This window comes from Tenrec ecaudatus, chromosome 9, assembly GCF_050624435.1.
Source record: "Tenrec ecaudatus isolate mTenEca1 chromosome 9, mTenEca1.hap1, whole genome shotgun sequence".
Classification (NCBI taxonomy): domain Eukaryota; kingdom Metazoa; phylum Chordata; class Mammalia; order Afrosoricida; family Tenrecidae; genus Tenrec; species Tenrec ecaudatus.
Genome location: NC_134538.1, coordinates 118,246,631 through 118,270,080, shown reverse-complemented (window position 1 = coordinate 118,270,080; position 23,450 = coordinate 118,246,631). Strand labels below are relative to the sequence as shown.

Below are 23,450 nucleotides of genomic sequence, written 5' to 3'. Positions count from 1 at the left end.
CTTTGTTGCTTTGTTCCCTTGCTACTCTGTTGCGCCCCCTTCCTGTTATGCCCTGGTGCGTGTGTGTTTGGGGGCTGTGGGGGCATCAGACCAGGCTCAATTCCTGCATGTCTCAGGTGTTGCCCCTGTAGCACTGTGCATCAGTAAGGGGACATCTGTCTTGTGGTGGGGGGAGGGGGCAGGGGGGTAACCCTAAGGTCCTCTCTGTGCGTTGGCTGCTCTGAGCAGGAATATTGTTCTCAAAGCTTGGTGGGTCAGGATGCTGTTCTCTCTCTCTCTCTCTCTGGGAAAATATATTTAGCAATGATGCAACAGACAAAGGGCTAATTACTAAGATCTACAATATTTTACAAGTCTACCAGAAAAAAAAAATCTCATAATCCCCTGTGATCATGGGCAAAAGACCTGAATAGACAATCCACAAAGGATGACTTTCAAATGACTTTTAAACACAAGAGGAAATGCTCCTGCTCACTAGTTATCAGGGGAATGCAAGTCAAAACAACCATGAGATACATCCTAACACCCATAACTGTGACCAAAGTAAAAATCAAAACAAAACAAAAATTTGAGAACAACAAATGCTAGAGTGTGGTAAGATTGGAACTCTTAAAAAAAATTTGGAACTCTTATCCACTGCTAGGGGTCTTGTAGATGCATACAACCACTGGGGGAGGCAATCTGTTGATATCTAAAACAGGTGACAATTGAAACACCATATAATGATAGGGATATAGGTCTATGTGCATATATTTGTAGGTTAAGTAGTAAGGTAGCCAATGGACATTTTGCCTCTACCCAAGTACTCCCTCAGTGCAAAAACACTTTGTTCAAATAACCTGGAAGTCTGTGATGCTCACATTCCTGACCCCATTGCTGAAGACAAAATTGGTACACAAGCAAATATGGTGACGAAAACTGATGGTGGCAGCTATTAAAAGATACAGCATCTGGGGTCATAAAGGCTTGAAGATAAACAAGCAACCATGTAGCTGGCCATCTAGCAACAAAGCCGATATGGAAGAATAACACCAGTCTGTATGATCATGAGGTGTCAACAGGTTCAGGTATTAGGCATCAGAAGGCCCAAGCAATCATATCAAGGCAAACAAGGTGGGGTGGAGTGGAGACCCAAAGCCCATCTGTAAACAATTAGCCAACCCTTCATAGAGGCATCGGAAGGAAGGACTGAGCCAGCCAGGGTGCAATATAGCACTAGCGAAACATACAGCAACCCTCTAGTTCTTTAATGCTTACTCTGCCAACTATCATGACACCAGTTCTGCCTTACAAATCTGGCTAGGCTAGAGCATGTGCACTGGTACAGATAAGAGATCCTGACACACAGAATCCAGGACAGATAAACCCCTCAGGATCGATAATGGGAGTAGTAATACCATGAAGGTTGGGGGAAGGTAGGGGGAGAAAGGAGGAAGTGATTGCAATGATTGATGTATAACTCCATTCCCACCCCAATCCCCAGGGTAATGAACAAAAGAAACATGGGTGAAGGAGACATCAGACCGTGTAATATATGAAAATAATAATAATTTACACTTTATCAAGGGTTCATGAGGTTGGAAAGGAGGAAAGGGAGGAAAATAATGAGGAGCTGATCCCAAGGGCTCAAGTAGAAAGCAAATGTTTTGAAAAGGATGATAGCAACATATGTGTAAATGTGCTTAACACAATGCATATATGGATTTTATAAGAGCTCTAAGAGACCCCAATAAAATTATTTATTAAAATGAGAAAGAAATAGAACAAATAAATACCATATAATCTAGCAATACCATTACTGGGCATATATCTAAAGGAAATAAAAAACAGACATTTGCATCCCATGTTCACTGCAGTACTGTTCTCAATAACAAGAGGCATGAAACAATTTAGATCTTCAGTAGATGATTGGCTAAAGAAACCCTGGTTTATATACACTGTGGAGTATTACATATCCCTAAAACATTGCGATGAATTTAAGAAACACTTCAAGATGTGGAGGGAGCTGGAAGTCATTGTCTGGTGAAGTTTGTCAAGCACAAGAGGACAAATTCTGTATGAGTCCACTGCCGTAGAATTAAGTAGCAAAATGGGCACAATCCCAGACTTGTAGGGCATCCAGGCTATTGCCTTGGGGCCAGACAGCTGGCACAGAACTTGACCAGTGTCAAGGATCCATACACTATCCACTTGTGGTAGTTACATAATTTGGTGTCAATTTGAGAGTATTAAGAGTGAAAGGGTGGAGTTTAGCCTGCCAATCAGGTCACATCTTAATGATTGCTCTTGGAGTTGCTATGGAGAAAAATAGCTCAATGGAAGCCAGACCCAGACTCTCTGCTTCATCTTCTTGCGGACGAGACACATGGAACTGGGCTGATGGAACTGGAGCTCTGGAGCTAGAGAAGCCACAGAGACCCACGCCAGCACTGAGATGCTTCTACTGGCACTTCATTCACAAGACTTTCCAGCCACTGACCTGGGATCTTTGTGCATTGGTGTCATTGCATGTGTTGTGGAAATCTGAAAAGTATAGACTGGTATCAGACATATGGGCTAATATCAGACTTATGGACATGATCTGGACTGGGCTGGGCTATTTCTTGATATACAATTACTCTTCATGTAAAGTTTTTTCTTATACACATGAGTGTCTATGAATTTGTTTCTCTAGTCAAAATGGACTAACACACCACTCCAGGTAAGCATTTTGGGTAGGTATTTAGAAACACACTAGGCTGAAGGGCACCTCACATCAGCAGGGAACAAATGGTCAAGGGGTCTGGGGGTGCATCGTGAGGTTGACATGTATATCTGTGATGAGGTACCCTTGGACAGGTAGATAACCCTATGAGAGGGAGGAAGGATAGGATGGGGAGAATCATGCAGGGCGTTGGAGCAAACATGTTTGGGGGAACACAATGACATATCTGTTGGTTGGAAAAGAGCAGGGACTGACTTCCAGGACTGGGGAAGAATGACTGAAATGCTTTTGGGACCACTAGGTGGGGTGTGCCTACAGGGGTGTGTACACTGGATGGACCACATTGACCTGGTCTTCTTATTGAAACCTGGGGACCAAGGCCAAGTGTCATGTTACTTTGGGACACTGAATCCTGGATCTTCAAGGCACACGGCATGCTCCAGAGGCTGCACCAATGTGGACCCACCTGGGAATTCCATTGAGTGATAGGGACTCCACCTTAGACACAGGTAGAAAGCAAGGACTTCGCCAAAACACACAAGGTGTCTGAGGAAGCAGAAGGCAGTTGGACCAATTTTGGAGAGCTGATAAGGTCTTATAAGGTCTGATAAGGTCAGATAAGGTCTTACTACTCCAAGGTCCTTTATGCTATAGTATTCTGATAAACCTTGAAGATCATTCTGATGTGATTGGATTTTGTGTGTGCATATCAAGGTATTATTCAGAGAGCCTTTGTAGTGGGGGGTTACCTTCTTGAAGTTGTGAATTAAGTTTTTCTGTTTTTTGGTAATTTATCTCTGGAACTATACAGTAAGTAAACTTTCAGTGAACTCCCTCTCTCCACAATTGAGGGACAGGAGGAAAGAGATCACTCAACGGAGTGTACTGGTGGATGGAGTCCAAAAGGTCAAAGGCAGAAGCTTGACTTGAACAGTTACAGCATGTCAGCAGATTCCCCCTGGGATGTATGCTGGACCTGATCTGGCTTCCAAAATCTTGTGTATTTAGGGTTGTATTGTTTTGTTTGATTTTTGATTATACATATCAGGAGGTATTTCAGAAGTGTTATGTCATTGGGGTCACGTTCTTGAAGTGGTGGTAATTGATTTTTCATTTTTTGGTGTATGCAAACTAGGATTGATGAATTTATTTAGTCAACAGGTTGAATAAGAGCTTTGGGGGGAGAGTGACACAGGGGTTAGCAGAGTCAAGGGGTGATGATGTCAAGGGGTCCATATAGAAAAAGAATGTTCGAAAACTGACTGTGGTAGCAAATGTACAATTCTGCTGGACGTGATGGAACTATGGAATGCTTTGATATATGTATTAACTCAATTAATAAATATATATAGGGCCTATATGTATTAGATTCTAAGGATAAGTATGTATTTTGAGAGTCAACGAAAAAATGACTGTAGTAATATGGCAAAATAGGTATTACTTTAAAATAAATTTCAAGATTATAAAATTGATACATGCAGTGTAGAAGATATAATTAAAATATCTGATATATTAAATATGCAACTATTGTTTTTCAGATGCTTACACTATAGTAGAAATAAAATTACTACATGACATAGGGGAAAAAGATAAAGGATTCATTAGATTTATGTCCACAAATAATTTAACCTTACATTAAAAAGGGAACATTATAGACATCTTTGGGGAATTCAACTTGCTTTATTTTGCTAGGCAAATGCCATCTTCAATCTGATTAAATATTAATTTGCTAACTACATTGTTTCTTTTCTTACACAGAAGAGTGAATATTCACTGTAAATGACAGTTTCATCAAAGCCTATTCACAAACCTACATTTTGAAAAAAAAGTGCATTTCTAGGACATTTTATATACAATTCAAATGAAAAATACAAGTCACCAACTGCCTAGCTACATAAAACACCAACTTTCAGTACATATTAGTGATATTTTCAGGGTTTTTTTGTTTTTTTTTTTACATTTGGAAGAGTTACATTCAAGAAGGATGTCTGTATTTTAAGGAAAAAGTAATAAAAGTATATACAATTCAATGATGTTCAAAATAGAAGGTATTAAATAGCACAAATAATATTACAAAATGGAACAAATTTCTCAGTTAGGGCTGACACGAGGCAGGGGGTGGGGGTTGTGGAGTGGAGCCTGTGCTCAGAATCTGAAACAATTGTATTTTCAACTTTGTACGCAGAACACACTGCTCACACACAGAGGATGGGTTCCGCTTCCATCGATACGCGGTGCTCTTAGTGCATGTCGAGACGAAATGAAATAGAACACAACAAAAACACGCTTCCTTTAACAACATCCCTAAATGGGTTAACCGCTGGCATAATAGTCGTTTTCCAAACTACTTTCGGACCATATATACTTGAAACAATTTCCTTTTTAAAAAGCCCAAAACGGAGAAGTTTGCTGTTATATAAGTCACTTTTCATGATTTTTTTGCTGGCTTTTAGCCCCATTGAGACTTTCACTTATAGTTTCACAATTTACCACCGCTTTAGCAATAAATCTTATTCTTGGATTGTGTTCAATGATTATATTGTTGATATTGATTCTAGTCATTAAAGCTAGTACCTAAAATGCAGTATATCTACTTTTATTGTCTTCTTAGTGGATTGTTTGCTACACATAAACCCTTAGTAATCAACTTTGATTAGGTATAATGGGCAACTTCGTTTTCCCCTTGAAATAAGAAAATGTTTTTAAAAGGAAACTGATGAAAATGCAGTTATATTCTTAAGAGAAACATAAGAAAATTTTTTCATATTTCTCCTATCTGATTTTTATGGGAGATAAAAAATTGAGCAGTAAATTATTGTAATAAAAGTCTCCAAACATAACTAGAAGCTAATTGACTTTATTAATCACTAAACTTCCCTCATTTGTATATATTTACTACTGAACTTAGTACATGATCAACCTTTAAAACCAATGTCTAATTTTGTTCATATATATTTCATTTTTATTTATTTAGATAAGGTGCAACTTTCTGCTAAACACAAAAATAATAGAAAAAATTGAAATATTGATTTAAAAGTCAGTATTACTAATGTTGGTTTTAAAGCTTAGCCCCACATTTGCTGTAAATTCCTTTTAGTAAATTTGCATTTAATTTATTAGGACGAGTAGGTGATAATTTTTCTCTTTAAATAGGAATTTGACATTTATTTCTTCTTATATTGTTTAACCTGATACATTGAATTATTTTAATAAGAGATCAAAATGGTATTCAATTAAATGGTGTAAATTTATATTCTCTGGGTCTAGAATAACTTAAATAACTTCCAAAAGTAGAAAGTGCTTTTGTCTGGGAGATAGTAGCATTAGTGCAGAAACTTCAACGGTTCATTCACATGAATCCCAACAAAATTTTTATGGTTTAGGTTTGGCATTTTATCTTTTTGAAACAGAGGTACAAAGGTCGATGGCATTTATAACCAACTGACAATTTTACAGTCCTTATAATCACCAATCAATATCTCACCGGAAGCATATAAAGTCATTGCCTTCTCTTTCTGCATTGCTTTTGTTGTCTATGAAACGTTGAGACGCCCACTTCCCTTCAGAAGTCTATTCTACGGCTCTTCACAGCGACCCTGTCAAATGCAGTTATATGACCTTTACTATGGGAAAGTTGCAAAGTTGGCCTTTGTTTCCTGTATAAAATCTTGGCAAGCAGGCCACGTCATAGGGTTATATCCCTCAGTCAATTGAGGGATGTAATGATTCTAGTTTTCTAGCCACCATTTAAAAAAAAGGAAAATAAAGTCATAAATAAAATCCAGATTAAGTTAAATATTTATATGCACCAAAATGACCATGACGTGTCTAGTGCTAGTCATTATCTTACAGGAAAATGCATGCCCCTTGCAGTTCACGTAAATTCACCTTAGGTGTGAATTTCTTCTCCGAAATTTGTACGGGGAAATCACAAAACTCTTTGCTCGATATTTGTTCCTTGGTGACAAACCATTTTGTACAGGAAACACAAGCCCCATACCAGAGCCTTTATGACTCTGGCAACTGATTCCTCCGATTTCGGCTCTTCCGACCATTTATCAGAGCCTTTAACTTGCCGTAGTCTCCTCGCATCTTTTGGGACTCGTCCCCCAGTGGATGTTGCTGCCGAGTATCTTTGCAATACTGGTTAATCATCTGCATTTCTGAGTGGCTGAATGTCCCCATGATGTCCTTTGGATGGAAAGGTAGCGTCCTCACAGAGCTTGCCCAGGTCCAGGGCGACCATTTGTCTGTCGCAACAGCCACCATTTCTGAATCTAAAACTTTGAAGTTGATCTTGGCTATAGTCTGCTTGAAACCGTTTTCTGTTGCAATGCAGTGGTACAGTCCCTGGTCAGAGTCCTGGATGGATCGAATCAGGAGTCCTTGGGAAGTGGCTATGATTCGGTCATTCAGCTTGACCTAGGAGACAGAGAGTTCACATTTCTGAGATTATCAACCTAAAACTTTTAACAAGATCAACACAGACATTGTGAACTTTCACCAATCTGGCAAAGGCAATAAGGGCAAATTAGCTTTCCTGGCAGCAGAAAGATTATGGAATCAGTCCCATTGCCTTCTTCGTGGAGGAGATCTTGTCCCAGGATAGTGAATCTATGAAAGAGAGCGCAAAGGTGTGGTCCAGCCAAGCAAAAATAGCTTCCAGGGCATTCCCTTTGATAGAAGTACTTTAACTATCCACACTGGGACAAGAACAACATTTTGATTAATTTTAAAATCCGAATTCTATCCAGTATATGTACATGAATTCACTCATGATTTAAAATGTCTGTTTTATCTTAGACTTCTTATATTATACTTTAGCAACAATTCTCATTTATTTGCTAAAATGGGGAGCTATAATTATAGGCTCCATATAATAATCAAAGTATGCATGTTCTAAATAAAACAGTACACAAACATAGGAACTACTATATACAACATCACAGATCTTTTCCAGTCATGCTACACTAATGAATAAAAATCATCAGAAAGGTACTTCTGAGTGTTTTTGATTTCTAATGAGGGTAATACAAACCTATGGTTAGCGTGAACTGTTTTATAGCCGTAGACAGGAAAAATAATTTGCTGGACATTTGCTAAGTGCTTGAAACCCCTGTCCTGAGGGAATTTTCCCTCGTGTTGACCACACACAGACAAAAAGCTAAGTGATCAGACGTGTCTGACCGTGTGTCCTCTGCGCTGCTCTTTCAGAGGTAAGAAATTTTATGAAAATAAAAATAAAGCACAAACTGTTTTATTCTAATGACGGGGTGGTTTACAAATACATTTTTCACTTCTAATGACCTCTAAATAAAAATTAATTGTTACACAGAAAAAGGAGAGAGGACAAAGGATTATTCATTTCTACAGATTCTAAATTATTATTGTAGCTTAGCTCAATAATTTACTTCTGTATGATAATCCTCATCATACATTTTAGATCACCCAGAAATCCTACAACGCTAGTATAATTACAATATATACCTATGCCCAAAACTTTCTAACTAATTAAAAACATTGAAAAGGCTTCTTTGATAGCAAATTGTGTAGCAAATACACACACACATCAGCACCAAATTCACATCTGTCAAGTCCATCCTGACTCAGGTCCATCCTACGTCAAGCGCATGCTCCTCCCCAGTCACACTTTGGGTGTTTTGCCGTCTGGTGGCCATGTTGGCCCTGTACCAGACGAGAGTCGGCTGTCATTCACAAAGTGTCGCCATTAGTTTCTGTAGAAGTTGACTGTTAGGGCCTGTTTCTTAGTTTGGAAGCTCGGGTGAATGCTGCCCATCTTGGGGGTCCTGCTGATATTTGAAAGACTGGTGGCAGAGCGCCAGCAGCAGAGCAACAGATAAACCACCGTGTTAGGACAAACAGACAGACCCGGGCTGTGTTTTGGGTAGAAGAACTGAGATCCATTTTGTTTATCTTTCCTCTAGATCAGCAGTTCTCAACCTGTGGGTTACGACCCCTTTGGGGGTCGAACGACCCTTTCACAGGGGTTGCCCAATTCATAACAGCAGCAAAATTACAGTGATGGAGTAGTAATGAAAATCATGTTGTGGTTGGGGTCGCCACCACACGAGGACCTGTTTTAAAGGGTCGCGGCGCTGGGCGGGTTGAGACCCGCTGCTCTGGAAAACTAAATATATCTTTATGCAGGAAGTCACGAGGCTTTGGCAAACTGTCCAGTGACTGAGGACACATGATTTCTTATGTCGCAGTCGTCAGAGAGGAAGATTTAAGGGTTGAGAACTAAGTCCTCATACAGCGCCGGCATTTATTTCAGCAATTTTGATGCAGTTTTGTGTTCTATAGTTTGGGATCATATTCATTCTGCATAGGCTTAATGAGCTTGCTCTATAGCAATAAAATTACCCACAACAGAAGAATACACACATGTAGAATATTCCATAAAACTTCATGATGTATTGCTGATAGGACTACATTTTAGAATATACTGAAGAATGCCTATCTATCTACTTATCTACTTACCTTCCTACCTATCTCCCCATTTTTCAGACTAAGATACCATCAATATTATGGAATTGATAACTTACATTCTATCACCTTTTGTCATTTCATGTTTCCCTTTGAAAACAGTTTATTTCCAATCAGATAAAAGTTCATTATATTTGTTTTTTACTTAAAAACCCAATTGTTTGCTTTCCAACGTATCCCTAGGTAAAGGCCAAGGCACCCAAACAATGATTCCATATATATTATTTAACTGAAACCAAGAATTATGAATAACAGGAATGGAAAGAAACATTGCCACATAGCAGAAAAATGTTCCCTGCCATAAAGGTTATAATTAGTCTAACTTCTTTCCAAGGAAAATTGAACTAAAAGAAAATAAATGCAAAGCCACACTTTATCAGGGAAACACACAAAGGTGCTGCTGTAGGAGCCCTTGGCTTCTAGGTTTGCACACGTCTTGGTTCTGTCACAAATGCTTCCGTGCCACACTCAGAGTGCCCCAGCGCTGATTTCAATCACCTTGTAAGAACAATGAACAGGGAGAGGGAATTTCTAATTCATCCATCAACCCTAAAGAGAAATGATTTTACAGAAGGTGACACGTCTCATCCCAGGAACATAAAAGGACGCTCCTACGCCTTTTCCTTTTTGTTTGATCTGCATCTCTCGGAGGGAGAGTGATTGACTGCCCTTTCTCCAGCCCTGATTGATTGCTGCGGAGCTACCATGCTCACCTCTTTCCTTCGGTCTTTGTCTTTCTGTAACAACCATTTGACCGATGCCTGCGGAGACTTGGGAGTACATTCCAGAAAAGTGGTGTTATTTTTTACTCCGTACTGAACAATTTCAGCAGCATTTCTGTATGCTGAAAAGCAAAAAGAAAAAGGGAGAGAGGGATAGTGGAGAGGGCCAGAAAAAAGCCATGCAGGTGAAAAGACAGGGGAAGAAGGGGAGAGAAGAAACAAGGCATTTAGAACACAATCTTATCAGTGCACATCAATTTCTCTGTAATAATTGCGCCCCAGCATGACAACCAGCCAAAGAAAGAGCTAATCATTTAATAGATAAGCTATTACATTGTTTTCCTGTCTTGTGTAATCTAAATAAAAGAAAGATCATGCTTATTTTAAGAATCTATTTCAAAGACTATACTGGGCATATTTGATTATTATGGCACCCTGAGTTAGGTAACATTTCTCTTTTCACCATGGAGGAAACTGAGGCTCAGGAAATTTAAATAACATATGCTAGTGAAAAAGGTATTCAAGGTGAGATCAATATTAATGTCAGATTTATCCGATCCTACACTACCTCCCAAACGTGAGCTACACGTGGTGTTCAGAAGCACTGGGGAGACACGTAGGGCATGACTGCAGTGGAAAGAATTAAGAACATGGTCTTTGGAATCAAAGGTACCTGGGATAGAATATTGACTCCACCACTGTGCTAGTGCCCTGGAGCCGGTTCTGATCACAGAGACCCTCCCTCTGTACAACAGAGCGAAACACTGCTGTATCCACACAGTGGTCATATGTGAGCCCTTTGGTGCAACCACTGTAGATGCTGTGAATTTAGACACATTACTGACCTGCATGGGTCTTATTTTTTTCTCAGTTCTAAAACATGGATTGTAATATTTTATGTAACTGCTACTCACTGAAAAAATTAAACTAGAAAAAGCTTTTTATGGCTATTGTACAGTAGTGTAGACTTTAAAATAATATGAACAAAATTCTTACTTGTAAAAACGAGTGTAATAATAGACCTTAAGTTCATACACTTTCTTGAGCATCCACTTAGCCAGTGTTGCTACACCAGTGAGTGAGTAGGTGGCTTATACGGACAAGAATATATTTTCTCACAGTTTAAGAGGCTTGAAGTCTGAATTCAGTGCACCTGCCTAGGAAAAATCTCTCCGTCACCTTGGAAGGCACGCTTGTGCCTGCTCATGGTTTCTGGGAGATCACCAAATAAATGCCTAAGCATTCATTTGACCCCATGTCTCCTAAATTCAGGAGTCCTTGTTCATCTGCTCTGAGGGAGAAAGGTGAAGCGTTCTACTCCAGAGGAGACTGCAGTCTCAGAAACCCACAGGGCAGTCCTGCCCTGTCTTACAGGGTCATTGTGAGGCCAGTGGATCTTGCCAGTGGGTTGGGCTTGGTTTCTCTCCCCTGGGCTCACTCTTTTCTGTCTCAAGAGATCTCTTCAAATGTCGCCCCCTACTAATCCTGCCTCATTTCCCTAACAAAGATAATCCATTCTCAAATGGATTATAACCACAGGCATACAGGGTAAGGTTTACCTCAGTTATTTGGAGGTTAAAAAGCAAACATTCCCTGCCCTCAAGTTCATTCTCACAGCCACTCTATAGGACAGAGGACAAGGGCCCCAAGACTGTTACTCATCCCTGGAGTGCACAGCCTCCACTTCCTCCTATGGAGTGGTTTCTGGGTTTGAATGTGGGGCCTTGCGGCTAGCAGCCCAACAGGTAATCATTGTGCCAGCAAGGGTGGGTGCAACTCAATCCATGATAAGCATCAAGCGAAGTATTCCAGTTAAAGACAAGCAAGCATTTAGCTTGAGTTCTGACACAAAGCCAGCATTCAGAACTGTGTACCAGTACCTCCCCTACCAGGATCCTTGCCCTTATAACTAGTAGCACAGTCAAGAAGAAATAAGACACATTTATAAAATCCAGTAAACAGAGAAATAACAACCTGAATTTAATCCTTTAACTAGACACGTGGAAAGATTAAGCAAAATCTGCCTTTGCTAAAGAAAAGCCTATACATGAAGGCAACAGGGCAGTTTTGACATTAGTTGTTTGTAACAGTGCACCTGGAGCACTTTGGTGAATCAAGGGGACCCCTACGGGGAGTCAGTCACATGGACTCACATCAGGTCTTCCCCATACAGCCAAGGCCAATGAAGCAAAACTGGAAGGGACCCAACTTTGAAAACGGTGGCTGTACCAGAAGTAACCCTGGAATGAGAACTTCATATCCCCTTCTAAAACAAGGACAGCATCCCCACTGCATGGCTACCACATTGCTACAATGAGCCCAACTCAAGGATGGAGGGTCCCCACCCTGCTTTAAATTTATCTAGCTCTCCGCAGTCCTGAAATAATCTAATCTCCTGAATCAAGCCCCTGTAAAGGCTCCTTAAGCCTTTTCTGAGTCTCTCATGTCAGTTCAAAGTTCTAGTTACTGGGGGATGAGTTAGAGGTCAGTGGGGGGAAGGTATTGGTGGGTAAAGGGTGATACCAAATTATCTCCTTGTCAAGATGGGAAGAAAAAGATGAGAAAAAATACTTGCAAGGCAAGATTTCCAAAAATACATAGAATATTTATTAATCACAGAACTAAGACCTAGTTCTCTTTCTTCTTCAAAGGTGGTCACACACCAAAAAATGCATCTTTTGTCAGAAAGAAAATAGAAATGAAGAAAATATTTCATTACCATCCACATAACAAGTATGTCACCTTAACAAAGCTATTTTTGTACCTAGACATTTGTGTCTTTGTATTTTCACTTTACATACAAATGCTATTTGATATTTTAATCACCTTGCATGAACAAAAATAATTGTATAGTGTTCTACAATGTGTTATTTCTTTAAAATTAGATAGTTGAATTTCACATGGGATTTCCCTCATTGAAATGTGAACTTGAAGACAGATACTCTTTCAAATTCAATTGCTCACTTTTAGTACCTTTAAGATTAAATCCCCTGCATTGGGTCAATGGGTTTCCATGCCTCACATCTTGTCTTCGGCTCCTCCTGTAAGTGAAGAAATATATAAAAGTGACTTTGAATTAACATGGCCAATTACAGCACGGCAGATGATTGCTTCTTAATTTTGCAAACTTTTGGTTGCTTAAACTCTCATAAATTAAGAAAAAAAATAAAAAAGAGGTCAGATCACCTGACCTGGCTAACACTGTTTTTCATTCAATGTTTCAATAATAGAGTTCATATGGACTCTTCTTTTTTCTTCTTCCCCAACCAGAACTAATTCCGTTCCTTTCTATTTGCTATCTGTGGTGGTATTGTTATAAACCCCCTATTCTAAACATGTCCTGGGTAAATGCTTGTTGGTGTTAATTGCCAGTCAATGCATTCCACCTCAGGACAGCCTCAAGTGTGCGTGGCAGAATTGCTCTGTTGGGTTCGCCAAGCATTGACCTTTCAGAAGCAGCGTGTTAGTCCCATCTCCGCATGTGCTTCTGGGTAGGTGCCAACTACCAAACTTTCAGCTAGTCATCAGACACACAGGCATTTGTGCCACCCAGTGTTTCCATGGCATGCTACATTCCATAATTAAGAGTCTAAATATTTCATTTAGAATTGGTATCCAACATTTTCTGAAATGGTAACCTCCAAAGTACAAACTCCCTAGCATTTTCCATCTTATGACAATGAAAAAACCAAAAAAAAATTCATAAAAATCAACACTTTCTATCCTTTCAAGCCATAAGAAAATGTTTCTAAACATTTAATATGTGGAACACAGGCATTTTTTTTCTTTTTTCTACACAGGCATTTAATAAAAACTTAAGAAAGATTGTTCATTCAGTAGGACAAATGTTTTCTTCTAATTATTTATCTTGAAAAAATAAAAGATTACTGAAAAGTTAGTACATGAACACAATAGGCAGTAGAAGATGTGAACTTATGAATAGTATTTTTTCATATTTCTTGTATTGCTCCCTGATCTACAGATACGTGTTGCATATGGACTATATATGCACATATACATATGATCTATACATATGATCAGCCAGTGTAATAAAGGTGTGAAATGATCATTTCACCTTTACCTATTTTATTACCTGATTAGGTTCTTCCTCAATTTTACATTCACAAAGTATTTCAGTGGTAATTTTACTATATACTGTAACAAATCAAAATAGAGAAACTGAAATATTTCTGGTAATGCATTACGGGTATGCGCATTGCTAACAAACTCTAAATACCAGAAGCATGGTGCTAACCTGAGGGTTTACCCTAAATGATGCAAAATAAAGGGGAACATCACTTACTTTGATTAATTATGAATTCTATCTTATTATTTCTACCCTTAAGTTACTAGTTAAATATTCAACTTTAATGAACAGAGATTACAATCACCATGGCTATTAAACTATAATTTTAAGGAAAAATTAATCTCATGTTTTTAAGAATATGGGACAAAATTCCATCTTATGGCTTGAGCATATAGTTAATAATTTATGTATATAATAAAATTATACATTTATTTATGAAAATATATGCATACACATTTTGACTATATAAGTATTTTTTAAGATTACCTGATCTTCATTTAGCTATATATTTATAACACACACACTCAAATGTTAGGCACACCAATCTCAGGAAAACTAAGTAACCACTTTGTTGCTGCTTGCTAACAGCCAGGTTAGTGGTTCAAATCTACTAGCTGGTTAGAGCTTTCCTGCCCATTACAGGAGTAGAAAGCCCTGTCTCTCCTCTGCAGGGGGGCTGGCCTTCTCAAACAGATGACTTTGCAGTTAGTTAGCAGCTCGATGCGTAACCACCACATCACCTTGGCTGCTTGGACAAGAAGATAGTCTGGTTCAGGCCAAGCCTACATATCACTCTCTTCCAAGTCTTACCTGGCTTTTCCCCTGTATCAGACCATATTCTTTTCTTCTTTGCCTTTTCCTTTGCTATGCTAATCTCCATTATAATTTATATAATGCTTCTGTTAAGTACTTGTTTCAAAGCTGTTTCCCTTCTAGAACTTGAGCTCCTAATGCTAAAAATTAGGTCTGCCTTGTTTCCTCTACCTAATATCCAGTGAGTGTCCAACTATAGGTTGGACATACTATGGGTTGGAGAATAAATTACTAAAATTGTTATAAAACAAAAATATTGTTTGGAAAGTTCTGTGGAGGTAGTACAGGCTCTATCCAGGGATGCTATGTCATCATCACGCATGACGCTTTAAAAAAATTAAGTTTTAAAATTTAAAAAAAATTAAAAGAAGGTATTGTAGAAGAACTCTTCTATCAGGGGTTTGGAGCCTTTTTCTTGCTCTGTTTTAGAGTCCCTATGAGTCAGAATCGACTGTACAACAGTAATTTTTTAAAAGTTTGACTTGCTGCATCTGAACGCCGTGGCACTATTTACTAACAACTTGAGAGAGTCTATCACACTGAGCACCATGCAGTGTCTGTAGATGTAACTGTTCATTTCAGCCTGACAGGAAAGGCGTGCCACTCATGATCATTGAATTCATTGCCCCTGATCAGTCCAGTGGTTTGCTCCTGGACACAAACTCTCAAGCTGGACAATCTGCATTTATAACATTTCCAGACATTAAAATAGAGAAAAAGATATCATTGTGGCTTGGCTTAAATTAGGATATCAGGAAGGCAGACACCTGAGCCTTCTGTATGTGTACGCTCCATATTCCTAGAGAATCCTAGACACATGCTGGTATGCAGAGAGCTATTATAATCTGCTTAAAGTTCAAGATTTGTCTCTAATTGTCATGTTCCCTCCATTATGGTCTCTTATTTTGTATAAGCAATGAAATAATTTTCTTTTTGTAATATGTAAATATTTACATACACACATAAATATTTACTCAAAGATTGGATTCATTATTTTGTCTTAAAGTTTTGAACTATATGTCGAAATCTTAAATGTAATATGAAACATTAAGCTTCAATGCTTGATAAAAATGCACAAACATTTAAGGCAATAGTTGAAATTGTAAAATGTATGGTTTGTCATGAAACTTTTAAAACAAAGAAAAACTTCTGAATCAAATATATGTAAGAAACTTATTAGGTTAAAATATGAAATCTAGCTTATTTCCATGTATAATAGTACTGTTCTGTTTCCGTACAAGAGATTTGCTTTCACTTTTTGCTCCTATGGTTCAGTGATCTTTGTATACAGCAAGAAAGAAAACACAAGCACATTTAAAGCAAGATAACATTATTAAAGAAATGAATATACATAACTTTCATAATAACCATTATCATTATTATAATTTCATTTCTTTGTTTTTAATCATTTTATTAGGGGCTCATACAACTCTTATCACAATCCATACATACATCAATTGTGTAAAGTACATTTGTACAATCATTGCCCTCTTCATTCTCAAAACATTTGCTCCCCACCTAAGCCCATGGCATGAGCTCCTCATTTTTCCCCTCCCTTCCCACTGCCCCATCCCTCATAAACCCCTGATAATATATTTCATTTCTTAAAGATATGGAAAATTAGGTGTCTGTTAATTCATTCTAAAAACACACAAGCATTCACTACAAGTTTGTGCATTCCATTCACATTATATTCATTATATGTTCCTGCACTATTAGTGTAAAAAATATGCACTCCCTATGTGTATGTGCTGCAATAAAATTAAAAATGATGTGGAGAATTTAAATTGTATTGACATTTTTCAATGTGCCATCTAGTGTGGTATACAAATGATATGTGTGAGTAAAGAAGCATTTTTTCTGGAAATTCATGGTAGGTTTCATAGCTAGAGATAAGCAAGACAGCTCTCTAAATAGTGTAAACTTTGTCTCAATCTGTGGTTTACGCTTTAATATCAAAAGAATAAAAAATACCAAGATAGTTGCAGTTATTTGTTTTTTTTCAAAATGAAATCATTAAGATAATGAGTTATAGATGCATTGCCATCCATTGCAATATAGAATTAATGATTTAGCACACATCTTAAAATGGATGATTGGAGTTGTACTAGGTAACAGAACATATATTCAAAAACCAGCGTACATATCAGCAAAAATATAACTGTTATAGCTGGGGCAAAGGAAAAAGCAATACGTATTAAGAGGGCGGTCAGCAAAATTAAAAAAAAATGATAGAGGCCAGGAAAGAAACCGGGGGAGGATGAGAGTTATCGGCAACAGGGTTAGTATTGTTTTGTACACATTGCTGCAGTAATGGAAACCCATTGGTGAATTTAGGGATCAACCTGCATGCTGCAAGTGTGTGAGCGAGAGGGAAAGCACTGGTGTCAGTGTTAATAGGTGCCATCAATTCAGTTCCCACTCGTAGCGACTCCGTGCAAAGCAGAACGAAACACTGTCCAGTTCTACCCAGCTCTCACAATTGCTCCAATGTGATGTCCTTTCCAGGACTGGCCTCCCCTTAGAAGGTGTCCCATGTATGTGTGAGGACGCCTCTCCATGCTCACTCACAAGCCGCATCTGGCTGTACTTCTGTCATGACATAGTAGTCGGTCCTGGGCGTCTACTGGACCTTCAATATTCTTCACCAGCACAATGCAAACGCATCAAGTCTTCTTCCTCAGGCCCCGTTATTCAGTGCCAACGTTCACATACATATGAGGCGACTGAAAATACCATTGCTCGAGTCAGGCACACCTTTGTCCTAAAAGTAGCATCCTTGCTTCTCAGTGCTTTAAAGAGGCCTTGTGCAGAAGACTTACCCAATGCGATGCGTCCTCTGATCCCTTGACTGTGGATTCCAGAAGCACTGATTGTCTAAGCCAGACAAAATCCTCAACAACCTAAATCTTTCTTCCATTCATCAAGATTATGAGGAATTTGTTTTTCTTTACATTGAGTTCTAATCTATACTGAAGATTACACTCTTTGCTTTTCATCTGTAAGTGCTTCAAGCTATCCTCACTTTCAGCAAGTAAAGTGGTGTCGCCTATATCACAGGTGATTATTAATAAGCCTTCCTTCAACCCTGATGCTATGTTCTTAGTATATGTGTATAATGTATTTGCTATTACTACAAATATGATTGGGTTACCCTACCCAGTGGATATTCTCTCCAAAGCTATGCATTTTACTATTTTACAAAACAACCTTATCACCTTCAAAGTACTCTCCATGACACTTAATACATTTGTTAAATCTGTGATTCCATTCTCGGAAACATTTTTCAAACTCATCTGTTGGGATGGCTGCCAGCACCCCCTCATTTTGGTCTTCAGCCCTTCTGCTTTGTCAACTCTGTCCTTGCATGGCCCTCTGCATTGACAGAAACAAAATGAAGTTGCATGGAGTGAGGTCAGGTGAGTAAGGTGCGTGGGGCGGGAGACACGTGCTATGGTTTTGCTAAAAGCTGGTGCACTCGGATGGCTGAGTGAGTAGGTGCACACTGGTGGTGGCAAAAACAGTCTCTCATCTGCCACAAACCAGGCCTTTTTTGTTGTGCACTGTTAGCCAATCTTTTCAAAACCTCTAAATAGTAACCTTGATTAACAGTCTGACCTGGTGGAAGAACTCCAAATGCACAAGTTCCACAGCCGTGACACTAGAAGAACTAGGTTGTGCATGGCTGCTATGAAATGCATCACATCAGAAAGGCCTTGAATAGAGTAGGTAAAAAATATGGAGCAAAACTTAAAATCGTGTAAGTGACAAGTCTTATTGGTTACATAGAAACTCTTGGAAACCTCAATAGTATGGTCCTTAATCATGCTTGAGTTTGTAAATGAACCCACATTCACCCCTCATGACTCAGTATTCAGTCAAACAAAAACACATCTATGAGGGGAACAACTACTGGGGAGCTTCACACACCTTAGAATGATCAATAAAATTGGAAATAAAAAGGCACAACTACTGGATAACAAAATGCAGAAAGCTTAGGTAGGAAAGATGGAGGAATAGAAGGATGATGCCCAAAGAAGGAGTCCAATAACCCGACAGTGTGGACTGGTGATCAATGACATGGAAACAAAACAAGTGTATGAATTGCTGAATGCAAAACCGATCTGCTCTGTAAACCTCTACCCAATTTACAACAAACATTAATATATATATATATATATATATATATATAGTTCCCACCACCACCCAGTCCTGGGGCTTTGGGACTCGGCTCAAGGGGAGTCCCTCAAGGTCATGGGGATACAGTGAATGGTGTCACCCTTTGCTGGGCATGCCTACACAGTAGGGGATGCTGGGCCCCTGTAGAGTTTCCTGTATGGGCTCCAATGGATTTCTTCCCTTTTGCTTAAAAAATAAATCAATAAAACTTAGAGACTGTGAATATGTAAAATATAACAATGTTTCCTATAGAATATGGAGTTTATTTTAAATGTATTTTGTAAATCAAAATGTGTGCCGGTCAAAGTCACAGTCTGTAAGTTTTTACCGCAGGACTACAGTAACATTCACTCTTGGTTCTGGGCTTTCTCCATCACTAAGTCAAGTTCCAATGTAGGGGATTGCCTTCCTGTGTTAGAGGTCCTACATTCTAATATGACAAGAAGCACTGTCTTACAAAGACTTGACTAGTTAATACCTTCAAAACAGTATTGTTAATGCTTCAACTTGGTTGTGGTGTGTAGCGGCCCTATGTAAAACAAAAGGAAACACCGCCAGACCCTGGGCAATCTTACAACTGTTGTCATTCCCCTTCGTCACCAGAGTCCCTTAGCAAAATAAGAATGCTATCTTCTTGCCTGGATCCACAATGAATGCTCACGGAGGCAGCAGGGTGAATGGAAGGAGCCATGGTCAGTTCAGTTACCTTCAACGCATGTGTAAGTTGAACATTGAATGAGGGGACCTGCAGAATTCATGCCTTTGAATTATGGTCCTGGTAAAGGATTTGAAAGTACCATGAACTGCCAAAAGAACAAACATGCTGTCTTAGAAGAAGTCGAGTCAGAATGTTTTTTAGAAGGTGGAAGGAAGGCAAGACTTTGTCTCACGTACATTGGACATATTATAAGAAGAGACCAGTCCCTGGACAAGGACATCTTGCTTGGTAAGGTAAAAGGACAGCAAAAGAGAGGAAGGCCCTGGGTGAGAAGGACTGGGAGAGCAGATGCGATGATGGGCTTCAGAATTGTGAGCCTGATGCAGGACGGGGGAGTGCCATCCTGTTGCACAGAAGGATAAACATAAATCAGAACCTACTCGACAGCACATATCCGCAGCACCATACTGAGAGTTTGAAACAAATATGACTGAAAAATACCGTCAGTATTTTTATTTCAAATTACATTTGTAATTCCCTTTTCTCTGTCTGTCTCTGAGTTCCGAACCCCATCTACAGCAAAGATAGACTATCTCAGAGGTATGAAATCAAAGGACAGAAATACCTAGTGGACATCTTATCTAAATCTTAAAATGATAGCCGAGAGCACTGAGTCTTTGGGTAGAGATACCACAGACTCCCGATTAACAGAGCAGGAGTTCTCGTTCTACCCCGTGCCTTTACGTTCATCCCGCCCAGGACACGTTTCTCTAGTCTAGACTCACATTTCTAATTGCAAGCACCCCACCTCACTCTATCTAGCAGGTAAAATTAACATCACCTTCTCTTTCTCCCTACTTCCTCTACAGTCCTCCGCTTCTCAAGGAATGGTATCTGTATTGTGGTATTTTCAAATACTCAGTTCCACAGATTGGAATCATCACCGACTTCCCTTTCCCTCCTAATTCACACCCACTACACTGGCTAATCACTCTTAACCAGCTCTACCTCTCTCCACCTGATGCAAACCAGCACTGTCTCTCACCTGCATCATCACCTCAGCCTCCTGACAGGTTTTACAGCATCCGCTCCCCTCCCTCCCTCCCTCCCGCTCCCGGCCTACGATCCCCATCAAATTCAACTGGCGTATCCTTTGGAACTAAACGTCCAATAATATCATTCCTGCACTCAAGGAGTCTCATAAGTTATCTAGATTTCTCTAAATATACACCTTTCAATGGCAGAAAGAGCGCGAGTTATCTGGGCCAATGACCTTCTTTCATCCTCTCCTGTCTTTCTCATTCTGGTGCAACCTCACTAGCTGTACAATTGGGGTGCACTCCCACTGTAGCAAACCACATCTTGCTTTATAAAGTTATATGCCTAAATAACGCCTTGTTGCAATTCCTCATCATTTAAGCTTGTCTTCAAATGTCACTCCCTCACCACGCCTTCCCGAATCATCCACATAAATGGAAACCCCTTCTTTTACCTCTCTAGAATGTATTCTCTGTGAAGACAGGGCTTTTGGAAGATTGGGCTATTCCGTTGTTGATGGTGGTGATTTCACTGCATAAGTGTCTGCCTAGCTCCCAAACACGGCCTGATAAATATCTGTCCCTTCAGAAATATTACTTAAAGTCTGGGATAAAAAGACCAGGACACTCTTCATACACAAAGTACTAAACTCTTTTAATCTGACAAGGACTTCAAAGCCTGTATTTATGACCAAAAATAAAAGGCTGCTGCAACATGATCAGCGTTGCTTTAAAAGCAACTGAAGTGCCATGGCTGGTTCATTGTTTCTCTTTGTGCTGATTCTAATGTATAGGTGTTGAACCCTTTCACTCATGGGAGCTGTCTGAAAGTACCTGTGAGGTTGGCTCAGTCCAAAATCTGTTTATTATTTGCTCTACAATCATTTTCTCCACTGGGGTCCCTTCGAACCTGGTATAGAATATTCTAAATCCTCCGTGTGAAAAGTTATATCCTGCATCTGTACTTTGAACTAGGACTGATAATTGATTATAGGATATTTAAGTAGCTGGGCAAGTCACATTTAAGGCTATCCTGAAACATTTTTATAAAAGGCATTATTTAGGCCACGTGTGAGAAAAAACAAAACAAATACAAACCTACCTGATCCTTTGCATATGTGAGCATTGGAGGGATAAGGACCGTGGCAGAGAACTTCATGGGGAAGCATGCCTTCCAAAGTCCTGGCTCTACAATGGACAGTTATGGCCACGTTGCCACACACAGTCCTGTGATTGTTTGAAGATTATCTGTAGTGCTCAACATAGCTATTGTTCTTCTTAGGGCCATTTTTTCAAGTCTCTGACAACTGATAGAGTCCAATGCTGCTGTGGAGCACCGTTCTATTGTTAGGGACATCGTTTTGAGGCTCAGTTGACTGCTCAGTACTCACCGTTTCCCAGATGGGTAGAACCTGGAGCAAGAATGGCCGTCCCAGGCACAGTAAGGGTCCCTTGCCAGGCAGCAGTCGGCACAGGCTGTCCCGTAGATGTGGCAGCGATGCAGGGACACTTGGGCAATCCCCTCGTTGGAGCTCACATACAGCTGTTGCTATTGGAGGAGCAGTGAGGAGTTAGTTCAGATGCGGGAGTTAAAGGAGGATGTGCAGCAGGAACACAGGATAACATATACCCTCCAGCCCTGGGGTTCATTTTGAATCACACTAAGACTGAGACACAAAGACAGAAGAGTAGAGAGCCAAAATACATAGAATTTTCCTAGGTTAATATGCCTGTAACATGACCACTTTCCTACTTAAGGGAAAAATGTAAAAAGAAATCTCAGAGCACCATGTAGACTGGTAATCTGGTTTAAACACTGGGATTCATTGTTCTCGATTTCAGGTTTGCCCTAATCTATGACAGGTTTGAATTATGTTGCCCTTTCTTTAAATACGACCTCTCAGACAGTATCACTTTTCCAGCCTGGAAACACATCACCGTGTAACGGTCTCTGGGTTGTGCAAAGTGCTAAGCGCTTGGTGAGCAGATGAAGGGGTGGGGTTGGAACGCCCCCAGAGCGAGGTCTGCGGACTGGAAGGCTGATGTGGCCGACCAATTCCGAAAGGCTCCAGCCTTGGAAAGCTCACAGCAGTTTTAGTCTGCACACACGGGGTCACCATAGTGCGGAGTGCACTCGACAAACATAAGCACAACATACAGGCCAGTTTTATATTTAAAGAACAAAATTGTTCAAAATGACTGTTAAGCTTTTAAAAAATGATCTCATCTTTGAAAGTAACGTATTACTCATGAAACTTATTTTAGCATTATTTGTGGAAGTATATTTGTATATTTAGGCATGTCTTAACATTTCTGCATGATTCCCAAAGACTCACTCTGTACTCTCAAGGAGTGCAGACAAAGATGTAAGGTTTCTGTATGTGTGGGGCATCCGGAGCTTATGATGCTGCCCTAGTTCGGTGTCTGGGTGCTGGGAGAATCCAGGGAGGCTGTGCAAGCAGATACCTACACTTTATTCTGGATTTTTGAATTGCCTTAGGAATATCAATTGGTTTTTTCATGAGAGGATGGTAGTACGAATGAGTTTGAGAACCTATACTCCAGTTAGACTTCCCTGAGGAGACAAAAGAATGAGGGTCCCATTTCCAAAGGAATGATATATCATATAGCCCATTCCAGCAAGAAATCTACAAAATGGCTCATTTTCAGTTTATGTGACTGCGCACACACAAATGCCCACTGATATACATATATGCATACACAAACATTATTATAATCTATG

General features: G+C 39.6%; 1 protein-coding gene across 3 annotated transcripts in view; it reads right to left on the bottom strand.

Moving 5' to 3' along the window:
* Positions 1 to 4,348: 4,348 nt before the first annotated feature.
* SEMA3C (semaphorin 3C) overlaps positions 4,349 to 23,450 on the bottom strand; it is a 200,543-nt gene continuing 181,441 nt past the window's right edge. For all 3 annotated transcript variants that reach the window (XM_075558481.1, XM_075558480.1, XM_075558482.1), the window contains 4 exons: positions 22,099 to 22,256; positions 12,907 to 12,974; positions 9,925 to 10,055; positions 4,349 to 7,126 (listed from right to left, as the gene is read on the bottom strand). In XM_075558481.1, the coding sequence (XP_075414596.1) occupies positions 6,713 to 7,126; positions 9,925 to 10,055; positions 12,907 to 12,974; positions 22,099 to 22,256 (771 nt within the window). In that variant the 3' untranslated portion in view covers positions 4,349 to 6,712. The remainder of the gene's footprint in view (positions 7,127 to 9,924; positions 10,056 to 12,906; positions 12,975 to 22,098; positions 22,257 to 23,450) is intronic.